Source organism: Procambarus clarkii, chromosome 42, assembly GCF_040958095.1.
Source record: "Procambarus clarkii isolate CNS0578487 chromosome 42, FALCON_Pclarkii_2.0, whole genome shotgun sequence".
Classification (NCBI taxonomy): domain Eukaryota; kingdom Metazoa; phylum Arthropoda; class Malacostraca; order Decapoda; family Cambaridae; genus Procambarus; species Procambarus clarkii.
This window is the reverse complement of record NC_091191.1, coordinates 22,029,665-22,050,009: the sequence shown is the minus strand read 5'-3', so window position 1 is coordinate 22,050,009 and position 20,345 is coordinate 22,029,665. Positions and strand designations below refer to the sequence as shown.

At 39.7% G+C, this 20,345-nt stretch overlaps 1 protein-coding gene across 1 annotated transcript in view; it reads right to left on the bottom strand.

Moving 5' to 3' along the window:
• Positions 1 to 20,345, bottom strand: part of LOC123770248 (uncharacterized) — a 327,397-nt gene that overhangs the window by 187,820 nt on the left and 119,232 nt on the right. The window contains exons 11-14 of the mRNA XM_069339624.1: positions 16,151 to 16,322; positions 12,686 to 12,795; positions 7,847 to 7,997; positions 5,509 to 5,595 (exon numbers count right to left, since the gene is read on the bottom strand). Coding sequence (XP_069195725.1) covers positions 5,509 to 5,595; positions 7,847 to 7,997; positions 12,686 to 12,795; positions 16,151 to 16,322 — 520 coding nt within the window. The remainder of the gene's footprint in view (positions 1 to 5,508; positions 5,596 to 7,846; positions 7,998 to 12,685; positions 12,796 to 16,150; positions 16,323 to 20,345) is intronic.

Below are 20,345 nucleotides of genomic sequence, written 5' to 3'. Positions count from 1 at the left end.
TATGTGATAAGAAACGGCCTCAACTATTTCTTTTCCGCTCGGGATTCGAACTCAGAATTCTCGTGTGTGAGTCGAGAAAGAGAACCAAACAGTACTACTGGGACAATGTTCCCTTACTTACCTTATTTCCCTATTTCTTATTCTATGTTTGATTGCCCCAATATTCCTTCCACCCTTCCCTTCACCCCATACTACTTCTTCCCTTTCACATGTGTATTGAACACAGGTTAGGAATTTATATTCTGTTGGGGATTATTTGTGTTTATAGTACATTGATGAAGCATTTACTGACTTCTAATTCGAGCAGAGGATGGGTTGCTGCGACGCACTCCTCAAGTAATACGTCATCAGTTGTAGGTGTGTAAACTGTTTTTCTTGCATAAATAGGCGTTGGAAGCTGGCTTAACGAGCATTTAGATTTTGTTAAGGACGTTAGAATAAAGTTAGAATATCTGGAATTAGAATAGGACTGCAGGTCTCTGCACTTCTTTCAACAACCAAGGTGACACACTGACTGGTCCAATAGGTTCAAAATAATTTTGTGATGCAAGTTGTTTCATTACTTACTCTGAAGTTACCTCTATATTTATCAGTCACTCTTCAAGGGTTACCTCCTCTCCTAACAATGTGATCTTCTCCCTCATTGAAAACTACATAAAAACTGGCAATTATTTTCTCACACATTTGTTGTTATTGTGGACTGAGAGTCGAAGTCGATCACGGGATCGTATGCGCCCTGGTTTCACCGGGAAATAGCGAAGAGGGATGGGATCCCTACAGCCTCTTCTGGCCACGGATGTGTCCTGTGAAGCAGAAGGTATGGCGAAGGATGTCATAATAGACGTCTTCCTTAAGAAATCCTTCGTTCACTCCAGCCTAGCATTTGGAGCAGAGGGCACCATTTTGGACAGGATCCAGTCGTTCCAAGACTGATAAAGCTGCTGAGCCATAGACTTCACTTGCATACATGATCTTGCTATGAATGAAGGCCTTATAGAGGGTTAGGCGTGACTCCGACGAAGTCCCACATACCACCCTGAAGAGCCACTTCATGATGTTGGCGCAACATTGGAATAAGGCCAGACGGTAAGGCACATGTCACCCACGGGCCACTGAGGACCATTCCCAGCCACCTGTGATCTGTGGCGACCAGGAGACAATCACTTCTGGCGGTCTCAACTGGCTGGACTATCCATCAACTCGGAGAAGAGTTGCGACCCACACATGATGCAACTCTTCTCCAGGTTGATGGAGAGTCCCTTCTTCATCACACTGGCAGAGAATATGGTCACTGCATCTTTCAGCGAACCTTGCACCTCCAGGAGAGTAGCACCATCTACCACAAGGGTTACTTTGTCATGTGCAAAAACATGGGCACCACAGAAGACTGGGAGATCAGACATAAGATTGGAGAATGAAAGCAGGCTGAAGATCGCTCTCTGGGGAATACCACGAGAGACAGGGCAGGACGTTGAAACGACACCACCTACCGCCACTCTGAATAAACGGCCTTGCAGATAGTTCTGAAACCATCCCCATCACTGAAGCCAAGAGTCCTAGTTGAGCCAAGCCCTGAAGGACAGCCGAATGGGAAGTAGAGTCAAATACACTCTTGATGTCGAAGAATGCTGCACCAAGCACCTCCTTTGGCGATAAGTGTCCATTATTTGGACATGAGAGAAGAATGGCACATTTTCATGGGTTAGGGAAGACACCAGAGGACAGTAGACATTATAGAAGTGAAGCAGGTGGAAAAGCAAGACCACAGGCGCCCTCCAAATTAATTCATATGGGATGCTGCCTATCCCCAGCACTATACCTGTTCTGGAGTGACAGGGCCTCCTCGAGCTCTCCAGATGTAAATGGACGATCAGGATCCCAAGCTAGGCCTTACCCTGTCGAGTGCCCCAACCTGCAGAACCTGCAGGGGATGAGTGGAGAACAGAAAACCTCTTGAAAGTGGTCACTAAAAGCTTAGCTGTCTGTACCTTCTCCAGGTTCGCATTATTACTGGGGTCTTGGAGAGGGATGGAAGGCCAGGAGTAGCTCACAGGCATCTTGAGGAATTAGCTGCCTGAGATCAGGTGAATGCCTGGGCTCCTGTAGGAGTAGGACTCGAATCGGAGAGAGGCACAATAATTAGCCCAGGCCTTGCATTTGGCAAGAAGGACTACTCGCCAACACTTGACATCCGCCCTGCAGGAAGTCTGCTACTGCAGTGGAGTGGGGTGGCGATGCCATGAATTCCATGCACAGCGCCGGTCTAGAATTGTTTACCTGCAATTGGGGGGTTCACCATGGTGCTCCATAGTAGAATGGGATGGAGGTTTGGCCACTAGTCTTCTTAAAGATGTCAAGAGCCCATACCGAAGAGGGACTCAGAGAAAGCATCCACCAACGCATGCAAATCCGGCGCAACTGGAGGAAGGGTCGACCAGTCATCTGCCTCATAGCCAAGCCACCTGTTCTCCAAGAAGACCCATCTGGATCTCCACGTGGTCAGAGCAGGACAAACAGTTCCTCCAAAGCAAATGGAGGAATGTGATCAATTCCTAGATACGGCAGTCAATATCTGTACCATCGTAAAGGGGCTTCTCCTGATGCAATAAAATATGGAAGTATGCATATTGAAAGGGTCTGTCCGAGTTCCCAAACCTGGTGGCATCAGTAAGGAGAAGTCTGGGAAGTCGAGGAGAAATTGAGACAAGGCCCAGCCGGCCGTGTTGTGGAAGCGACTCGGTAGCATTGGTTGCCATGATAAGTGCCAGCATTAAAGTTACCTATGATGAGGCAGGTGTCTGAGATCTTGCCAAAATAGTGGGCAATCTTCCTTACAGTTACTGGTAGGCAAGGGTTATAAAGAACTCTAAAGTGCCCCTCTGATGGAAGAGGGCCACCTTCACTGCCATGAACTCCAGATGGAAAGATGCGGAGCCAGAGCAACGAACTGGAACTGAGTCCTTGACCAAGAGGACAAGACACTTTCCATCCTGCATAGCTCGATCCTGTCTGTAGACCATATACCCCCACCACAGTGAAGGAAAGATTGCCAGAGAGCCATTTTTCACAGAGTCCCACGACCAATGGTGGTGAGCTGGGGAGAAAATTTAGAAGGAATTGCGTCTTCTTAAAAGGGGAACAAAAATTCCAAAACACCGCAGTATTCTCAGAATTGGGCACCATATCCCTGAATTACAGCAACTACCTTTCTGACCACAGGTGTCACAGACGTCTCCAAAGAAAAAAAACTAGAAAATGCAATAAAACCTTCACACAAAGTAAGTAAAATGCAGGAACTATCATTACAGTGCCAATCCATTATGATTATATATATATGCGGGGTATCAATGACAGCCAATCTAAGGGCTGTTGAGTGGAGCTTCCCTTGGAAACTTTGATCAGCTTGTGAACCCTCCTGCCACAGCCTGTGAACAACAGGTGCAGCACGCCAGGCCATGTGTTCCAGTGATGACTTAATTCCCTGGGAAGGCACTTGGGGAGCCAGAGCATATCTGATGGAGCTGAACCTACCAGTCGATATGTGTAACGACGACATCGGTGCTAGCTCCTCTGAGGAGAGGCGGGAAGGTGACGAGTGCCAAGGTCCAGCCAGGACTGAGTGTCCATGACTGAATCTGTGGTAGAGTTCTCATCGATGTGGTGGTGAGACAGGTAGGAAAATCGATTAGAATCCTCTGTGTATAATGCATTCAGCTGGGACAGACTAGGCGTCTACCAGACCCTACCTGTGGAGTGACCCGACCTGAAGGAGCCAGGAGTTGAGAAGATACGGTATGGTGATTGAAGGCATGTAGATTTTATGGTCTATATCCAACTGGAGAGCCTTAAGGTATAACAGGCAACTCTTGGATGTGGCCTCGTAAGGGCTGTGAAACAAAAGACTGAGAAGTGGCAGAGAACCCACCATTGTACCGATCCTTATGACCTGTGCTGTTGCAGTTTGGGCAGCGAGCTGCATTATGGCACGTGAGTAGACTATGAGCCAATAGATGGGTGCAAAGTATTGTAACACAGGAAAATTATAGGGTTTGAAACGGGGTCCTGTATGGTGCCACCCAGTCAAGGAGGGGCCCGTGAAACTTCACAAGCACCATGGACGTCCTAGCAACTTCCAATAGTCCCACTGATGCACCTCTTAACACATGCAGAGCAGTTTTAATGTCATCCACTTCAACACTTGGATCAATTGGTCCGATCTTCCCAAACGAAGCCCTAGACTCCTCTTCCTGGGACAACACCTGTTGACACCTGACAGGCCAGTTTTCCAGTGTGGTTAATTCCGACAGCCAGACATGTGATGGAGCCTGCATCCTGATATGCAGCTTCGGAGCTGCACCCCTACCCAAAGTTCGCACAGTATCAGGCAGGCAATGTGACCACAAAACTGAAGTCTCAATCACAGCACTTAAAGTATGAGGATTCATAAATACACACTGACCTGTTGCCAACTGGATTAGGACAACCATTAATGAGGAAAAAGGCACCTCAGGAGGAAGACCCTCTGTAGGCGAAGACATCCTCTTAGCATCTCGCTCTGGGGCATCGTTTGCTGGCTCATTCTTCAAGAGACGATCGCCTATTGTGGAACAAGCTATCACGGTCCATGGCATCCCTGCCTTAGGAGGCGTCCATAAAGGAGGCTTCGGCTTTCACCGATACTGAGAGCGCTCCCTGGATGACTGCTACCAGCACACTCAGGCCCAAGGAAATCAGCTGAATCCAAAAATGAGTTCCCGAGGAAGTGTGGAGAGAATCCTCAATCCTCATTTTTGTTGGTGTTTTTCTGTGTGTTCTTTTCCCTTCTTGCATAATCTAGTCACTTGGTTATTCACTGTCATTTTACTTTGCAATATTGCTATGTAGTAACTTCGGTTGTTTCTTTACATCTATTCCACTCATCTTCTGTCCTGTGTCCTCTGTGTTTTCTACAGTGCTTGGGAACTCAATGCCTGTGTAGCTGTTAATTTTAGTTGTTTTACCATTATAAGGGACTGTCTTACCATCCAGGGAGACAAGTGGCTTGTCTTACAATCTAGGGAGACCATTGGGTTGTCTTACCATCCAGGGAGACAAGTGGCTTGTCTTACAATCTAGGGAGACCATTGGGTTGTCTTACCATCCAGGGAGACAAGTGGCTTGTCTTACAATCTAGGGAGACAAGTGGCTTGTCTTACAATCTAAGGAGACCATTGGGTTGTCTTACCATCCAGGGAGACAAGTGGCTTGTCTTACAATCTAGGGAGACCATTGGGTTGTCTTACCATTCAAGGAGATCAGTGGCTTGTCTTATCGTCCCCTGGGACTGGTTGCCCGTCTTATTGTCGAAGGGTACTTAGTTTTACCGTATAAAGGGACAGTCTGTCTTACTATCTAAAAGGACTTATGGTGTCTCTTTCCGTCTATAGGGGATTTATGGTCTTATTGCCATACAGTAAGTGGGACTAGTGACCTGTGTTACCATTAAGGGAAACTCGTGTCCTGTTTTACCTTCCAGGGGGACTTCAGAGGGAGACAGCCGCCACGCCGCGAGGTCTCCAAGGCCGCTATGCGCACTTCACGCGGCAATCCTCGATTCTGTTGTAGATGAAATTACATTAATTTTAGCAAATAATTATGATGTGATTATATACATACACACACACATATTATATATATATATATATATATATATATATATATATATATATATATATATATATATATATATATATATATATATATATATATATATATATGTCGTACCTAGTAGCCAGAACGCACTTCTCAGCCTACTATGCAAGGCCCGATTTGCCTAATAAGCCAAGTTTTTATGAATTAATTGTTTTTCGACTACCTAACTTACCTAACCTAACGTAACCTAACTTTTTCGGCTACCTAACCTAACCTAACCTATAAAGATAGGTTAGGTTAGGTTAGGTAGGGTTGGTTAGGTTCGGTCATATATCTACGTTAATTTTAACTCCAATAAAAAAAAATTGACCTCATTTATAATGAAATGGGTAGCTTTATCATTTCATAAGAAAAAAATTAGAGAAAATATATTAATTCAGGGAAACTTGGCTTATTAGGCAAATCGGGCCTTGCATATTAGGCTGAGAAGTGCGTTCTGGCTACTAGGTACGACATATATATATATATATATATATATATATATATGTCGTACCTAGTAGCCAGAACGCACTTCTCAGCCTAATATGCAAGGCCCGATTTGCCTAATAAGCCAATTTTTCCTGAATTAATATAGTTTCTCAAATTTTTTTTCTTATGAAATGATAAAGCTACCAATTTCATTATCTATGAGGTCAATTTTTTTTTATTGGAGTTAAAATTAACATAGATATATGACCGAACCTAACCAACCCTACCTAACCTAACCTAACCTATCTTTATAGGTTAGGTTAAGTTAGGTAGCAGAAAAAGTTAGGTTAGGTTAGGTTAGGTAGGTTAGGTAGTCGAAAAAACATTAATTCATGAAAACTTGGCTTATTAGGCAAATTGGGCCTTGCATAGTAGGGTGAGAAGTGCGTTCTGGCTACTAGGTACGACATATATATATATATATATATATATATATATATATATATATATATATATATATATATATATATATATATATATATATATATATATATATATATATATATATATATATATATATATATATAATTTTTAATCACAATAAATATGGGTAATAACATTTTATTCACTTGGGCCCTGGGAACTTCTAACCACCTACCCCAAGTGTGGGAGACAGCAACTCTATTTACATGACCTTGTGAGGCAAGGCCAGGTGTGACCTTGTGAGGCAAGGCCAGGTGTGACCTTGTGAGACAAGGCCAGGTGTGACCTTGTGAGACAAGGCCAGGTGTGACCTTGTGAGGCAAGGCCAGGTGTGTGACCTTGTGAGACAAGACCAGGTGTGACCTTGTGAGGCAAGGCCAGGTGTGACCTTGTGAGGCAAGGCCAGGTGTGACCTTGTGAGACAAGACCAGGTGTGACCTTGTGAGGCAAGGCCAGGTGTGACCTTGTGAGACAAGACCAGGTGTGACCTTGTGAGGCAAGACCAGGTGTGACCTTGTGAGACAAGACCAGGTGTGACCTTGTGAGACAAGACCAGGTGTGACCTTGTGAGACAAGGCCAGGTGTGACCTTGTGAGACAAGGCCTGGTGTGACCTTGTGAGACAAGGCCAGGTGTGACCTTGTGAAGAGCACTTCTACCATCATGAATTTAAAGTAAACATACTTCAGCTTGCATTAAAGGATTTAATATGTTGTGCAACTCTCTCGCCTTCACCTTGCTGGCTACCGGTTACGGTTGCCAACTTGACCCTAAAACATACACTGCCATATAAAAAGCGACCCTGGCTCTCATCTCTCTACATAACGTGATAATATATTATTCCACAATTTTAGTTAAACTTAATTACCTAACTTAATACCTTTTTATTTTTTTGGTAAATGGAGTTAGTAATCTTTGAAGTTTCAAAAGTTACCGGGGAAAAGTGTCAAGTCTTATATTTATTACGTAACTGGTGGCAAAATACAGTTATCAGTATGTACCAAGGGCCCAATAAGTCCCAGAAAGTCAGGCCCTGTTGGGATAAGCGAACCAGTAATTTATGAACCAATAAAGAATCCAACACACTAAACCTGTCACGAGCGTCAAGTATATGGTAACATAACAACGTTGTTGTTATAGATTCAGCTACTGGAAACAAAAAGTTCCAGGTAGCACGGGCTATGGTGAGCCCGTAGAGGACTTATCTGGCACAGTAGCGGGGCTGTGAACATAACAACAGCTACAGCGCTTCTTATAGCACTTACCATGTAGCACTTCTCTGAGAAGTGCTTGTCAGGTTGTATTCCAGCATTGCCAAGAGCTCTAAGCATCAGTTTGACATTCTGGTGTCGGTCGTCCGAGTCTCTCCGCCCACAAGAGTCACCAACTTCATTTCTCACGTACTCTAAGAATGGTCTGAAACGTAGTAACAGCACACTAAGACTCTGATCACTGTGCAGGTATAAGTAGTATAGGAAAAAATATAAAAAATCATTCTGGCATATATATATATGTATATATATATATATATATATATATATATATATATATATATATATATATATATATATATATATATATATATATATATATATATATATGCCAGAATGATCTTTTATATCATTTATATTATTATTTATTTATAATATTATTATATTTATGTAAATTTATATTACATATATATATATATATATATATATATATATATATATATATATATATATATATATATATATATATATATATATATATATATAGATGCGAACAAGCCTGAATGGTCCCCAGGACAATATGCAACTGAAAACTCACACCCCAGAAGTGACTCGAACCCATACTCCCAGGAGCCACGCAACTGGTATGTACAAGACGCCTTAATCCACTTGACCATCACGACCGGACATAATGAGGTGATAGCCGAGGCTATTTGAACCACCCCACCGCCGGCACTCGGATAGTAATCTTGGGCATAGCATTTTACCAAATCACCTCATTCTCATTCAATATGCACCTCAGTTGCATATTGTCCTGGGGACCATTCAGGCTTGTTCGCATTTGTGTTCCTCACGTGTGCCCCAAAGAATGAGGTGATTTGGTAAAATGCTATGCCCAAGATTACTATCCGAGTGCCGGCGATGGGGTGGTTCAAATAGCCTCGGCTATCACCTCATTATGTCCGGTCGTGATGGTCAAGTGGATTAAGGCATCTTGTACATACCAGTTGCGTGGCCCAAGGGAGTATGGGTTCGAGTCACTTCTGGGGTGTGAGTTTTCAGTTATATATATAGATGTGTGTGTGTGTGTGTGTAAATCACGAAAAATAAACAAGTGACTAAAAATGTGAGAGTGTCAGACCACGGAGGAAAATTTAAACTTAAGGAAATACTTAAGGTACTTAAGTATTTCCTTAAGTACCTGTATAACATACAGGTTCTTAAGGAAATTCCTGTTTCAATTTTCCTCCATGGTCTGACACTGACATATATACATATATACATATATATATATATATATATATATATATATATATATATATATATATATATATATATATATATATATATATATATAAAGAGTGCTTCTCAGCTCGTTCCTTATATCAAAATGTTTACAATCATACAACAGTATGTCTTTGCTGTCAGACATATCATATTTGCGAGAAATTGATCTCTCAGTCCCCAAACATCACCAAGAGACACATCCCAGAGTATCTGCAAGTACTTCCCCAGTGTACAGATTTCCCCAAAGCTGGGAAATCTGCTCTCGTGTGCGCACAGTGTACAGAGGAGGTCCACAAAGTTACTATGACCATATTAGATCAGGATGCGAAAATTGTTAACATGAAAGAACAAGGTATTGATACATGCTTTAAATTATTGCTTGATATTACATTCATTAGCGAATATTTAACGGATAACCTAGAATGACGTTTAGAGTTAAATTAGTCATAAATGGGTTATTGGCTATTGTGAACTATAAATATAATATAAAGATTATATTTTTATGGTTTATAAATTAACCCTATTCCCTTCTGGATAAGTGGCTATTAACCGAGCACTAGCCCAACATTTTTCTGAATTAAAAAATAATGAAGCAGTAACGTATATATTTTATAAAACCCTTTTTAAAACCTATATTCTAGGGCAGGGCAATAAATCATTAACTATGGACCTATCCTGAGGTAGAGTGATCCCTGATAAGTTATACATGGCTATTATTGATATTGGAAGCCATTTATGGAGATTATACCTTAAACCCATATTTTAATAATTCTGCATTGAGTAATGTATATATTTCAGTCAATGGTATTACTGCAGTTTATTTAATTTCGCGTGTGAAGTCCCCCATAAATGTTCAAAAATATATTACACAGTCTTGAACGCTGTAGGATTTAATGTAAATAATATTTTCTCCTGCGAACGGTTCGTTAAAGGACAAACTCTGCTGGCCTTTAATTTATTACCAGAAGAAATAAAGGCCACAGTTTCCTTTGAAACTACAGGGAATTTAAGAATCGCATTGGAATTTAATATTAATTAATATTAATTTAATTAATTTATTTTACGAACGATATATGGGGAAACTTTAAGAAATTGAATAATGATCCAGTGGTATTTATTATAAATACTTTAGATGAGAAATCACCTGTATCGATGATGGGCCATTGGATGACTGAATATGTACATAATAAACCTTCAGGAGCCGTGAAGGTTTTGAATTGCGGAGAATTCCAACTGTCTAACACGGAGAATTGCCGTGTTAGACAGTTTTGGGGTGAAGATGAAGTTTTATTCGCATATTATCAAAAATTTCTATCATATTTGAAAGACTATAAAGTGTACATGTTCAGAAAACACATTCAGAGTATGAACTCCTATTTTTGTTGGGCCTATGCTATGTTTGTAGCCTATCATTTATGTCGTCTGAACCTAAGATCTGCACTAAATACATTTGAAACTTTATTTATTCTTTTATTTATATATATACACAAGAGTTCTTACATTCTTGTATACAGCCAATAGTACGCATAGCGTTTCGGGCAGGTCCTTAATCCTAATTTTCCCTGGAATACGACCCACCAAATCGTTTAACAACCAGGTACCCATTCACTGCTGGGTAAATAGAGGCTACAGTTAAGGATTGGCGCCCGGTCAATCATTACCGGCCAGGATACGTACCTAGGCCTAAGCGCTCGCGAAGTGCCAGACAAGTGTTTTACCACTACGCCACGGGGACTGCATAAGTACTCTATTTATATATGGTGAATATGGACCAATAGGCCCTTTGCAGTTACTTCCATTCTTCCCTTTAACTTACAAAATATTATACCCATTGTTTCGTGTTCTGTCTTGTGTTGAAAGTTTGTTTTCACCTCATCCAAAACTGTTGTAACATATCACCTCACCCAAATGCAGGTATAAAATCGAAGCTGTTTAAACTCTGTTCAGTTATAGTTGTGTGTGTGTAAACTAGTCTTTGAAAATGTAATATATATATATATATATATATATATATATATATATATATATATATATATATATATATATATATATATATATATATTGGTAGCAGTCTTTCCTGTAGACATATATTATTAAATATGACCGAAAAAGTAAGATTAATAATTCTAACAAAAGCCTCAAAGCCTCTTTTGTAAGCCTAAATAAAAAACAGTATATAGGCAAGACAACAACATCTCTTTCCAGGCGTTTAACGATGCATAAGCAACAGGGCTCCATTAAGGAACATAATCTCTTCCCACAACCAGACCATCGCCAGAGAAATCTTAGCAAACTACACAGAAATAATCGATAGATACAGCGATAGCAGGCGGCTTGACATCTGCGAAGCACTACACATCAAGAAGTCAACACCAGCAATCAACAGCCAATTAATGCACAACTATATTCTACACACTTCAAGACTCCGCTCCAATATAGAAGCATCAAGAAATATGGATCAATAGGCTTTCTACAATTACTTCCATTCAATACCCATTGTTTCGTGTTCTGTCTTGTGTTTGAATTTAATACCCATTCAATATCCATTGTTGAAAGTTTGTTTTCACCTCATCCACCTCACCCAAATGTAGATATAAAATCGAAGATGTGTAAGCTCTATTCAGTTTCAGTTGTGTGTTTGTAAACTAAAGTCTTTGAAAATGTAATAAGTTTTACGAAACGCGCTCAAGTGTCGCGTCAGACTAGAAATAAAAATGAATTTTGGAGAATTGATCTTTGAATTACCATCAACAGTGAAAAGAAACGCAAGAAAGATCGAGAAAATTCGTGTTAAAATTATTAATCTTACTTTTTCGGTCATATTTAATATATATATATATATATATATATATATATATATATATATATATATATATATATATATATATATATATATATATATATATATATATATATATATATATATATATATATATATATATACTAGAATTAATCTTTGAAAATGGGATTTATATTAAATCATCGAAAATGTGATTAAATATGCCATCACAGAAAACAGTCTTATTGAGGGAAGATGAAGACTGGCTGGTTGATGATGCAATTGAACATTAGGGGGGTGACTGTGCCGATGTGTTGACGAGGTAACTAAATTTAGTGATGACGGAAGGGAGCCGTTTAATCTCCATGGGAAAAATCAGCGGCTAAATCGAAGTCTTCACAGAGGTTGACGGAAAAGAGTGTGCCAAACGCAGCCGTCGAGAAAAGCAAAACGGTTGCGACTTGGCACACTTACCATTACACTCTACTTACCATGTATGACGTGGTTAGGATCTTGCTGACACACCCTGTACACTATACCTACTGTGCATGTTGACAGTGGTGAGGATCTTGCTGACACACCCTGTACACTATACTTACCGTGCGTGTTGACGACAGTGATGAGGGTCTTGCTGACACACCCTGTACACTATACCTACTGTGCATGTTGACAGTGGTGACGATCTTGTTGACACACCCTGTACACTACTTACCGTGCGTGTTGACAGTGGTGAGGATCTTGTTGACACACCCTGTACACTATACTTACCGTGCGTGTTGACGACAGTGGTGAGGATCTTGTTGACACACCCTGTACACTATACTTACCGTGCGTGTTGGCGACAGTGATGAGGGTCTTGCTGACACACCCTGTACACCATGCTGGACACGGCCATCACCGCCTCCGCCGCCACTGCCTCCCGGCTCTCAGCCACCTCCTACGGACAAGGTAATTCTTGTTGTGAAGAAATGTCGTGATGTAACTCACTTTAACGTTACCAATTACACAGCATGTTGAATGATCGCTAGGCCAAGGCCTGGCGATAAACTTTCATTAACTTAGTTTTGAAAAAAAATAGAGCAGCCTAATAGAAAAAACAGTAACCTAACAGAAAATACAGTAGCCTAACAGAAAATACAGTAGCCTAACAGAAGAAAAATAGTAGCCTTACGGAGAAAATATAGTAGGATACAAATGAAATACAGTTCTCTACAGGGGGAATTATAGTAGCCTAACAGAGGCAAAACAGTAGAATAACAGCGTAAATATCATAGCCTTACAGAAGAAATGCAATAGCCCACAAAAGAAGGCTATGGAGAAAGAACAGTAGCCTAACCTGGGATATACAATAGCCTACAGATGAAGTACAGTAGTCTTGAAAAGAATTACAGTAGTCTATTGAGGAAGTACAGTAATGTATACAGGGAAAAACAGTAGTCTATAGATGAAGTACAGTAATCTATACAGGGAAATACAGTATTCTATAGAGGAAGTACAGTAGTCGATAGAGGAAGTACAGTAGTCTACAGGGGAAGTACCGTAGTCTATAGAGAAAGTACAGTAGTCTATAGAGGAAGTACAGTAGTCTATAGAGGAAGTACAATGGTCTATAGAGGAAGTACATTAGTCTATACAGGGAAATACAATGGTCTATAGAGGAAGAACAGTAGTCTATAGAGGAAGTACAGTAGTCTATAGAGGAAGTACAGTAGTCTATAGAGGAAGTACAGTAGTCTATAGAGGAAGTACAGTAGTCTATAGAGGAAATACAGTAGTCTATAGAGGAAGTACAATGGTCTATAGGGGAAGTACAGTAGTCTAACAAAGGATGTACAATAGCCAATAGGGGGAATTACAGTAGTCCACAGAGGAATTACAATAGTCTATAGAGGAATTACAGTAGTCTATATAAGAAATAAAGTAGCCAGCCAAACATAGGAAGTACTGAAGCATAACAGACGAAGTACAGTAGCCTAACGGAGGAAGTAATATAGCCAAACATAAGAAGTTCAGTAGTCTGCAGAGGACGTACAGTAGCCTATAGAGGAAATACAGTAATATAGAGGAAATACAGTAATATAGAAAATACATTAATATACAAATGAAGCACAGTGGCCTATAGAGAAAGGACAGTAGCGAACGTAAGAAGTAAAATAGCTTAACAGAGGAAGAACGGTAGCCTATAAGAGGAAGTACATTGGTCTATAGAGGAAGTACAGTAACCTAACAGAAGAAGTAAAGTAGGCAAACGGAATTACAGTCGTCTATAGGGAAAGTACAGAGGTATATAGAGGAACTACAAAAGTTTACATATGAAGTACCGAGATCTTTTGAGGAAGTACAGTAGCCTAACAGAGGAACTAATGTAGCCTAACAAAAGGAACTACAGTAGCCTAACAGAGGAACTAATGTAGCCTAACAAAAGGAACTACAGTAGCCTAACAGAGGAACTAATGTAGCCTAACAAAAGGAACTACAGTAGCCTAACTTAAACAAATACAATGCCTAACTACAGTGAAGAATAATAACGGGAATGAACGTGAACAAAAATCACAGTACTGGACGCGGAAATTGTGACGAGAATGATGTAGACTTTAGACTATAATATTATGGTGGTCATGTTAAACATGCAAAGGCGTGGAGATATCTTGTAATGAGTTACAAGATATCTCCTGGATGATATTGAAATCTCAAAGTCTGATTGCGAAAATGATCTAGGGTTATGATTAGTATGAATTTAAAAGGAAAAAGTTTTAAATTCTACCAGCAACTGGTACTCGTCCCTCTCTCTGGCTTTGCTATGTTGATGACATTTTTGCTCTTTAGTCTCTTGACGAGAAATCGTCACGAGGCCAGTCTTTTCCAGCCTTTCCTCTCCTCTGGCTCTTTTAACAATTTCAAAGTTGAATGGAAATCTAAGTCTCTTCTTTTTTGACGTTCATGTTCACAGCTCTGTGCCCTGTTTCTCCTTATCTGTTTACAGCAAACCTATGCACAGTGGTATATATATTCACTTCTTTTCCTACCATACTCCTCCTGTTCAGAAAAGTGTTCTCGTCTCTCTCTTCTTCCGCGCTCTACGCAAAACTGACCCTCAAATTATTGATTCTGACATTTCCTTTATTTACAAGTCTTTCTCTCCACTGGACTGGTCGGTAGAGCGTCTGTCTTGCGCAATGAAGGTCGGCGTTCAATCCCCATCTGTCCAAGTGGGCGGGCATCTTTGCTTCCTCGCTTCCCACAACTCAAATCCTTATCCTAACCCCTTCTAAGTGCTTTACAGTCGCAATGGCATGGTGCTTTTCCTGACAGTTCCCTTCCCTCTCTCGCCTTGTTAACTCCTTACATTTTATCATCTGTCCCCATTCTCAAGCTAAACGAGTTTTTTTCCATCCCAAACCCGTTTCCAACACTAGTACCACTGTGTTCTGCCTTCCCCCTCATATCTGAACTAAAATATCCCACTAGTGCTATTCCATTTCGCCCTCTTGATGTAAAGTTCGCCTTTCGACAAACTAACACTCTTCGAAGTAATCTGGTTCACATTGCTCCTCCTGCTACTAATGCTGCTGGTGTCTACTCCATTTCCTGTTCGTCTTGCCCTCTCCCATACTTTGGAAAAATTTACGATACACTAAATGACAGACTTAAGGAACACAAAAGAAGTGTTAAGTCTGCAGACACAAACAATGCTCTCTTCTGTCATGTTAGGGACTGATCTTCCCATTGATTGGTCTTCTTCTAAAATAATCTTTCCTGCTTCTACTCTTCACAGACACTGTCTTGTGGAATCGACTCTGATACACAACATTAACCTTAGTTCTGGCTTTGTTACTGTTGACTTTTCTCTTTGACAGTACATACTTAAATTTTCTAACTTTCATAACAAACGTGACCTGACATAAGCCTACCCCCTTTTCTTTTTCTTACCCTCTTATTCTATTCTTACCTCATCCTATTATTACACTCATCCTATTCTTACAATTCACCCTATGCTTACCTTTCAAATTACACTTACCTTCTTCTAGGAATTGCCTTCTCTTACCTGCTCCTCACCTTACACCTTACACTCTTTAGAAATTACCTTCTCCTTTTACTTACTCCTCACCTCACTGTTTCCATATTTATTGGGCTCGCAAATCTTTCCACTATCTGCCTCAGATTATCTGCGGTTCCGTTACTCGTGTCAGAATATCATTTTTTTATTTTTCCCGTTTATACCACACCACCCATGCAGGGAATTAAGAACAATGATTACAAATAGCATCTAAACTACATGACAAATAGCTTACCAGAACATATGAAATGGCGCGTGGATCAGTGTGGGTGTGGAAGTGGAGTCCAGCGAGCCAGGTGGAGAGTGTGGAGGGAGGGAGCGCGGGGTCGCCATCGTGCGCCAGGCCGGACACCTGCTGGACGCACGGGCCTCTCTCACACACCACAAGAGCATCCACAACAATCTCTCTGTAGTGGCGTTCATAAATTGGGAACATTGTATTTATTGTATGTACCTGTTAGAGGTACGTGTGTGTATTTACTATTTATAACTAAACGATCGAGCTGTTAGCTCTTGGACCCCGCCTTTCTAACCGTTGGTAATCTAATGCACTGATTCTTGACCAATTTTCCTATACAAACACTTCTTTATATAAAAAAAACATGTATAAACTTACACAAAACACGAACATACAAAAACAAACACAGACTTGCACATGCACACATACTCAGTTCATTAACTTACTCAGTTTCTCGAACTTTAACAAGCTCTCTTGTACATAGAAATTCTCTCAATCTTACACAAATTATATAAACTTAGTCAAACCCGCAAATACTTACATACATTCATGTACTAACACAGATTACATGCACTCATAAACTTCCAAAATTACACATAGAAACACATGTATTCAAATCACATAGATTCATTTCATAAACTTACATCCAACCAACTCAACAATTTTAATCTATCCTGCTTACACAAATACTAATTTCAGAACATTACACAAAACGCACATTCAACTATTTCACCTGTCTTGTCTTAACATACCCCCACTCTTATTGTCTTAACTTACTCCACTCTTATTACCAATTCTCTGTGTTAGTTCAGCTTCCAATCTCTAATATTCTTGGTAAAGTGTTGTTTAAGCATCCTTCCCTTATCTTACCCAACCAACCTTAACCTAATTCAACCAATCCTAACCTAACCCAACCAAACCTAACCCAACCAACCCTAACCTAACCCAACCAACCCTAACCTAACCCAACCAACCCTAACCTAACCTTCATCCCATATATTTTTACTTGTACACTATCCATGCAACATTTTATACACATCTTAACCTAACACACCTCCACCAAACCTTTGCTTATATATATTTCCTCATAGCTTTAAAATAATTTATAGGAAGTCTATTTACAGCAACTAGTCTACAAACAAATCATAATATCATATTCATTCATCACTTTTATGTTTGTGTTTTTCATCAAATAATGCATTAAAGTTACACACATCTTATCATTTGTAAATATATTTTCTGCAGGACTTTCATGTTTGTCTGTCTGTGTTTCATATACATTTGTTACATTTTCATGGGATATTTGTTAAAGATGTGAAACTCGAGAACTAACTTCATCTCGTTTACTACATTTGAAATAACTACCTTTTAAATCTTAGGAAAATCACGTTGTCAGTAACGAAAATACACCCATAAACGCTAAGAGGCGGGTCCAAGCACTAACATCTGACACTGACAAACACATTACACACTCCTAATTATACAGCAGACACGTGTACATGAGACGTGTGTACATCAGACGCATGTACAGCAGACACGTGTCTGATTGTAACAGATTGTGTCTGTGACACGTGTCTGATTGTTCTGTTGTAACATAGTCTACACCCTAATTAATTCAAAGATCAAAGTCAATGTTGATATCAAATTTATTTATTTATTTATTTTATTTATTTATTTATGCATATACAAGAATGTACATAAGGAATGTGAGGATACAATTATGGTAATTACAGTCTTGTAAAGCCACTAGCACGCGCAGCGTTTCGGGCAGGTCCTTAATCTAAGAAAATTTTAAGGAGGTAAATACTTGCAAAATTTATAGACAAAAAAATGATAACAGATTACATGGAATGAAAAAAAAAAGATGAGAGAAAATTATAGGTACAGTATATTAAAGCACATAGGTAGCTATGATTGATTGCAATGACAGCTTAAAATGGTAGTTGACAACAAATTGGTAGGCACAATACAGCAGAAACAATATAAGATTGATTGCAATGACAGCTTGAATGGTAGTTGACAAAAATTGGTAGTCACAATACAGCATATGGCTAGCACATAAAAGAAGACAGCAATGAACACAATGATAAGGTTGTTTGATATTACATAAAAATTAGGAGATTGGCTACCACTAGGTACAGAGCAAATTTAAAGCTCAGTGTAGGAAACTAAATAGATGAAGTTAGGTACTTTTTGGTTTTGCTTTTAAATAAGGCAAAAGTTTTACAGTTTTTCAATTCACTAGGGAGTGAGTTCCATAGACTAGGTCCCTTAATTTGCATAGAGTGTTTACACAGATTAAGTTTGACCCTGGGGATATCAAAGAGATATTTATTTCTGGTGTGGTGATAATGGGTCCTATTACATCTGTCCAGGGAGAGTTTCAGAGCATGGTTTAGATTTAAGAACAGGGTTTTGTAAATGTAGTTGACACAAGAGAATGTGTGGAGGGAGTTAATATTTAGCAAGTTTAGAGATTTAAACAAGGGAGCTGAGTGTTGTCTGAAAGCAGAGTTAGTTATTATTCTGATAGCAGATTTTTGCTGTGTGATGATGGGCTTAAGGTGGTTTGCAGTGGTAGACCCCCATGCACAGATACCATAATTAAGATAGGGGTAGATTAGTGCATAATATAGTGAGAGGAGAGCAGAGTTAGGAACATAATATCTGATTTTGGAGAGTATACCAACTGTCTTAGAGACTTTCTTAGTTATGTGTTGAATGTGGGTGCTGAAGTTGAGTCTCTTGTCTAGGAATAGGCCAAGAAACTTGCCATCATTTTTATTACTGATGTTAATGTTGTCTATCTGTAGCTGAATTGCATTTGATGATTTGCTTCCAAATAAGATGTAGTAAGTCTTTTCGATGTTTAATGTTAGTTTGTTCGTTGACATCCATAAGTGGACTTTTTTTTATTCATTATTCACAACATTATTTAGTGTATGTGGGTTGAGGTTTGAGTAGATAAGGGTAGTATCGTCAGCAAACAATATAGGTTTGAGAATATTAGAGACATTAGGCAGATCGTTTATATATATAAGAAATAGAAGAGGTCCTAAGATGCTGCCCTGTGGCACTCCAACGGTAATTGGTAGAGTGGAAGAAGTTGTATCATTGATGGTTACATATTGGTGTCTGTCACTAAGATAGGATCGGATGTAGTCAAGGGCAAGGCCTCGGATTCCATAATGCTGGAGTTTAAATAAGAGGTAGTTGTGATTAACAGTATCAAAGGCTTTTCTTTGGTCAATGAAGAGTCCAATCGGAAACTCATTTTTGTCAAGGGCTGAGTAGATAATGTCAAGGAGACTAATGATTGCATCATTGGTACTCTTTTGGGACCGGAAGCCAAACGAGTTTAGCCAAATGAGTATGTCGAATTTTACGAGGTAGGAATAGAGCTGTTTGTAAATAATTTTTTCAAATATTTTTGATAGAATGGGTAGATTTGATATTGGTCTATAATTGTTTATGTCCGCCGGATTGCCTCCTTTATGGACTGGCGTTACTCTTGCTTTTTTGAGGATATCAGGGAAGGTGTGACACTCTATAGATTTGTTGAACAGTAGTGCTATGGGTGGGGCAAGGGCATGGGAGGCTCTCTTATACACAATGGACGGAATTTCACTGGTGTTCCCTGCCTTGGTTTTTAGAGAATGTATGATGGACACAACATCTGCCGGGCTGATTGGTGAAAGGAGAAGAGAGTTTGGATAGCTGCCTGAGAGATATGTGTTAATATGTGTCTGAGTCTGTGGGATTTTACTGGCAAGATTAGCACCAACCGATGAAAAGAAACTATTAAATTCATTTGCCATTTCTAAATCAGTTGACGGTATATCCCCATCCTTGTAGAGTTTTATTTGGTTATGTGAGTGTTGTTTAGTTCCTAGGATACTAGAGATAGTTTTCCAAGTGTTTTTCATGTTGCCTTTTGCTTCATTGAATCTATTCACATAATATGCAAGTTTTGCCTTTCTTATGATACTGGTAAGCATTGATGAGTACCTTTTAGCTACTTCCTTTGAAACTAGGCCAATCCTAACTTTCTTTTCATATTCATGTTTCTTGTTGATTGAGTTGAGAATGCCACTTGTGAGCCATGGATTGTTTAATCTTTTGTCAGTTACTTGCTTGGTAAGAAGGGGACAATGAAGGTTGTAGAGGCTTAGAGTTTTGGAGAGGAAGAGGT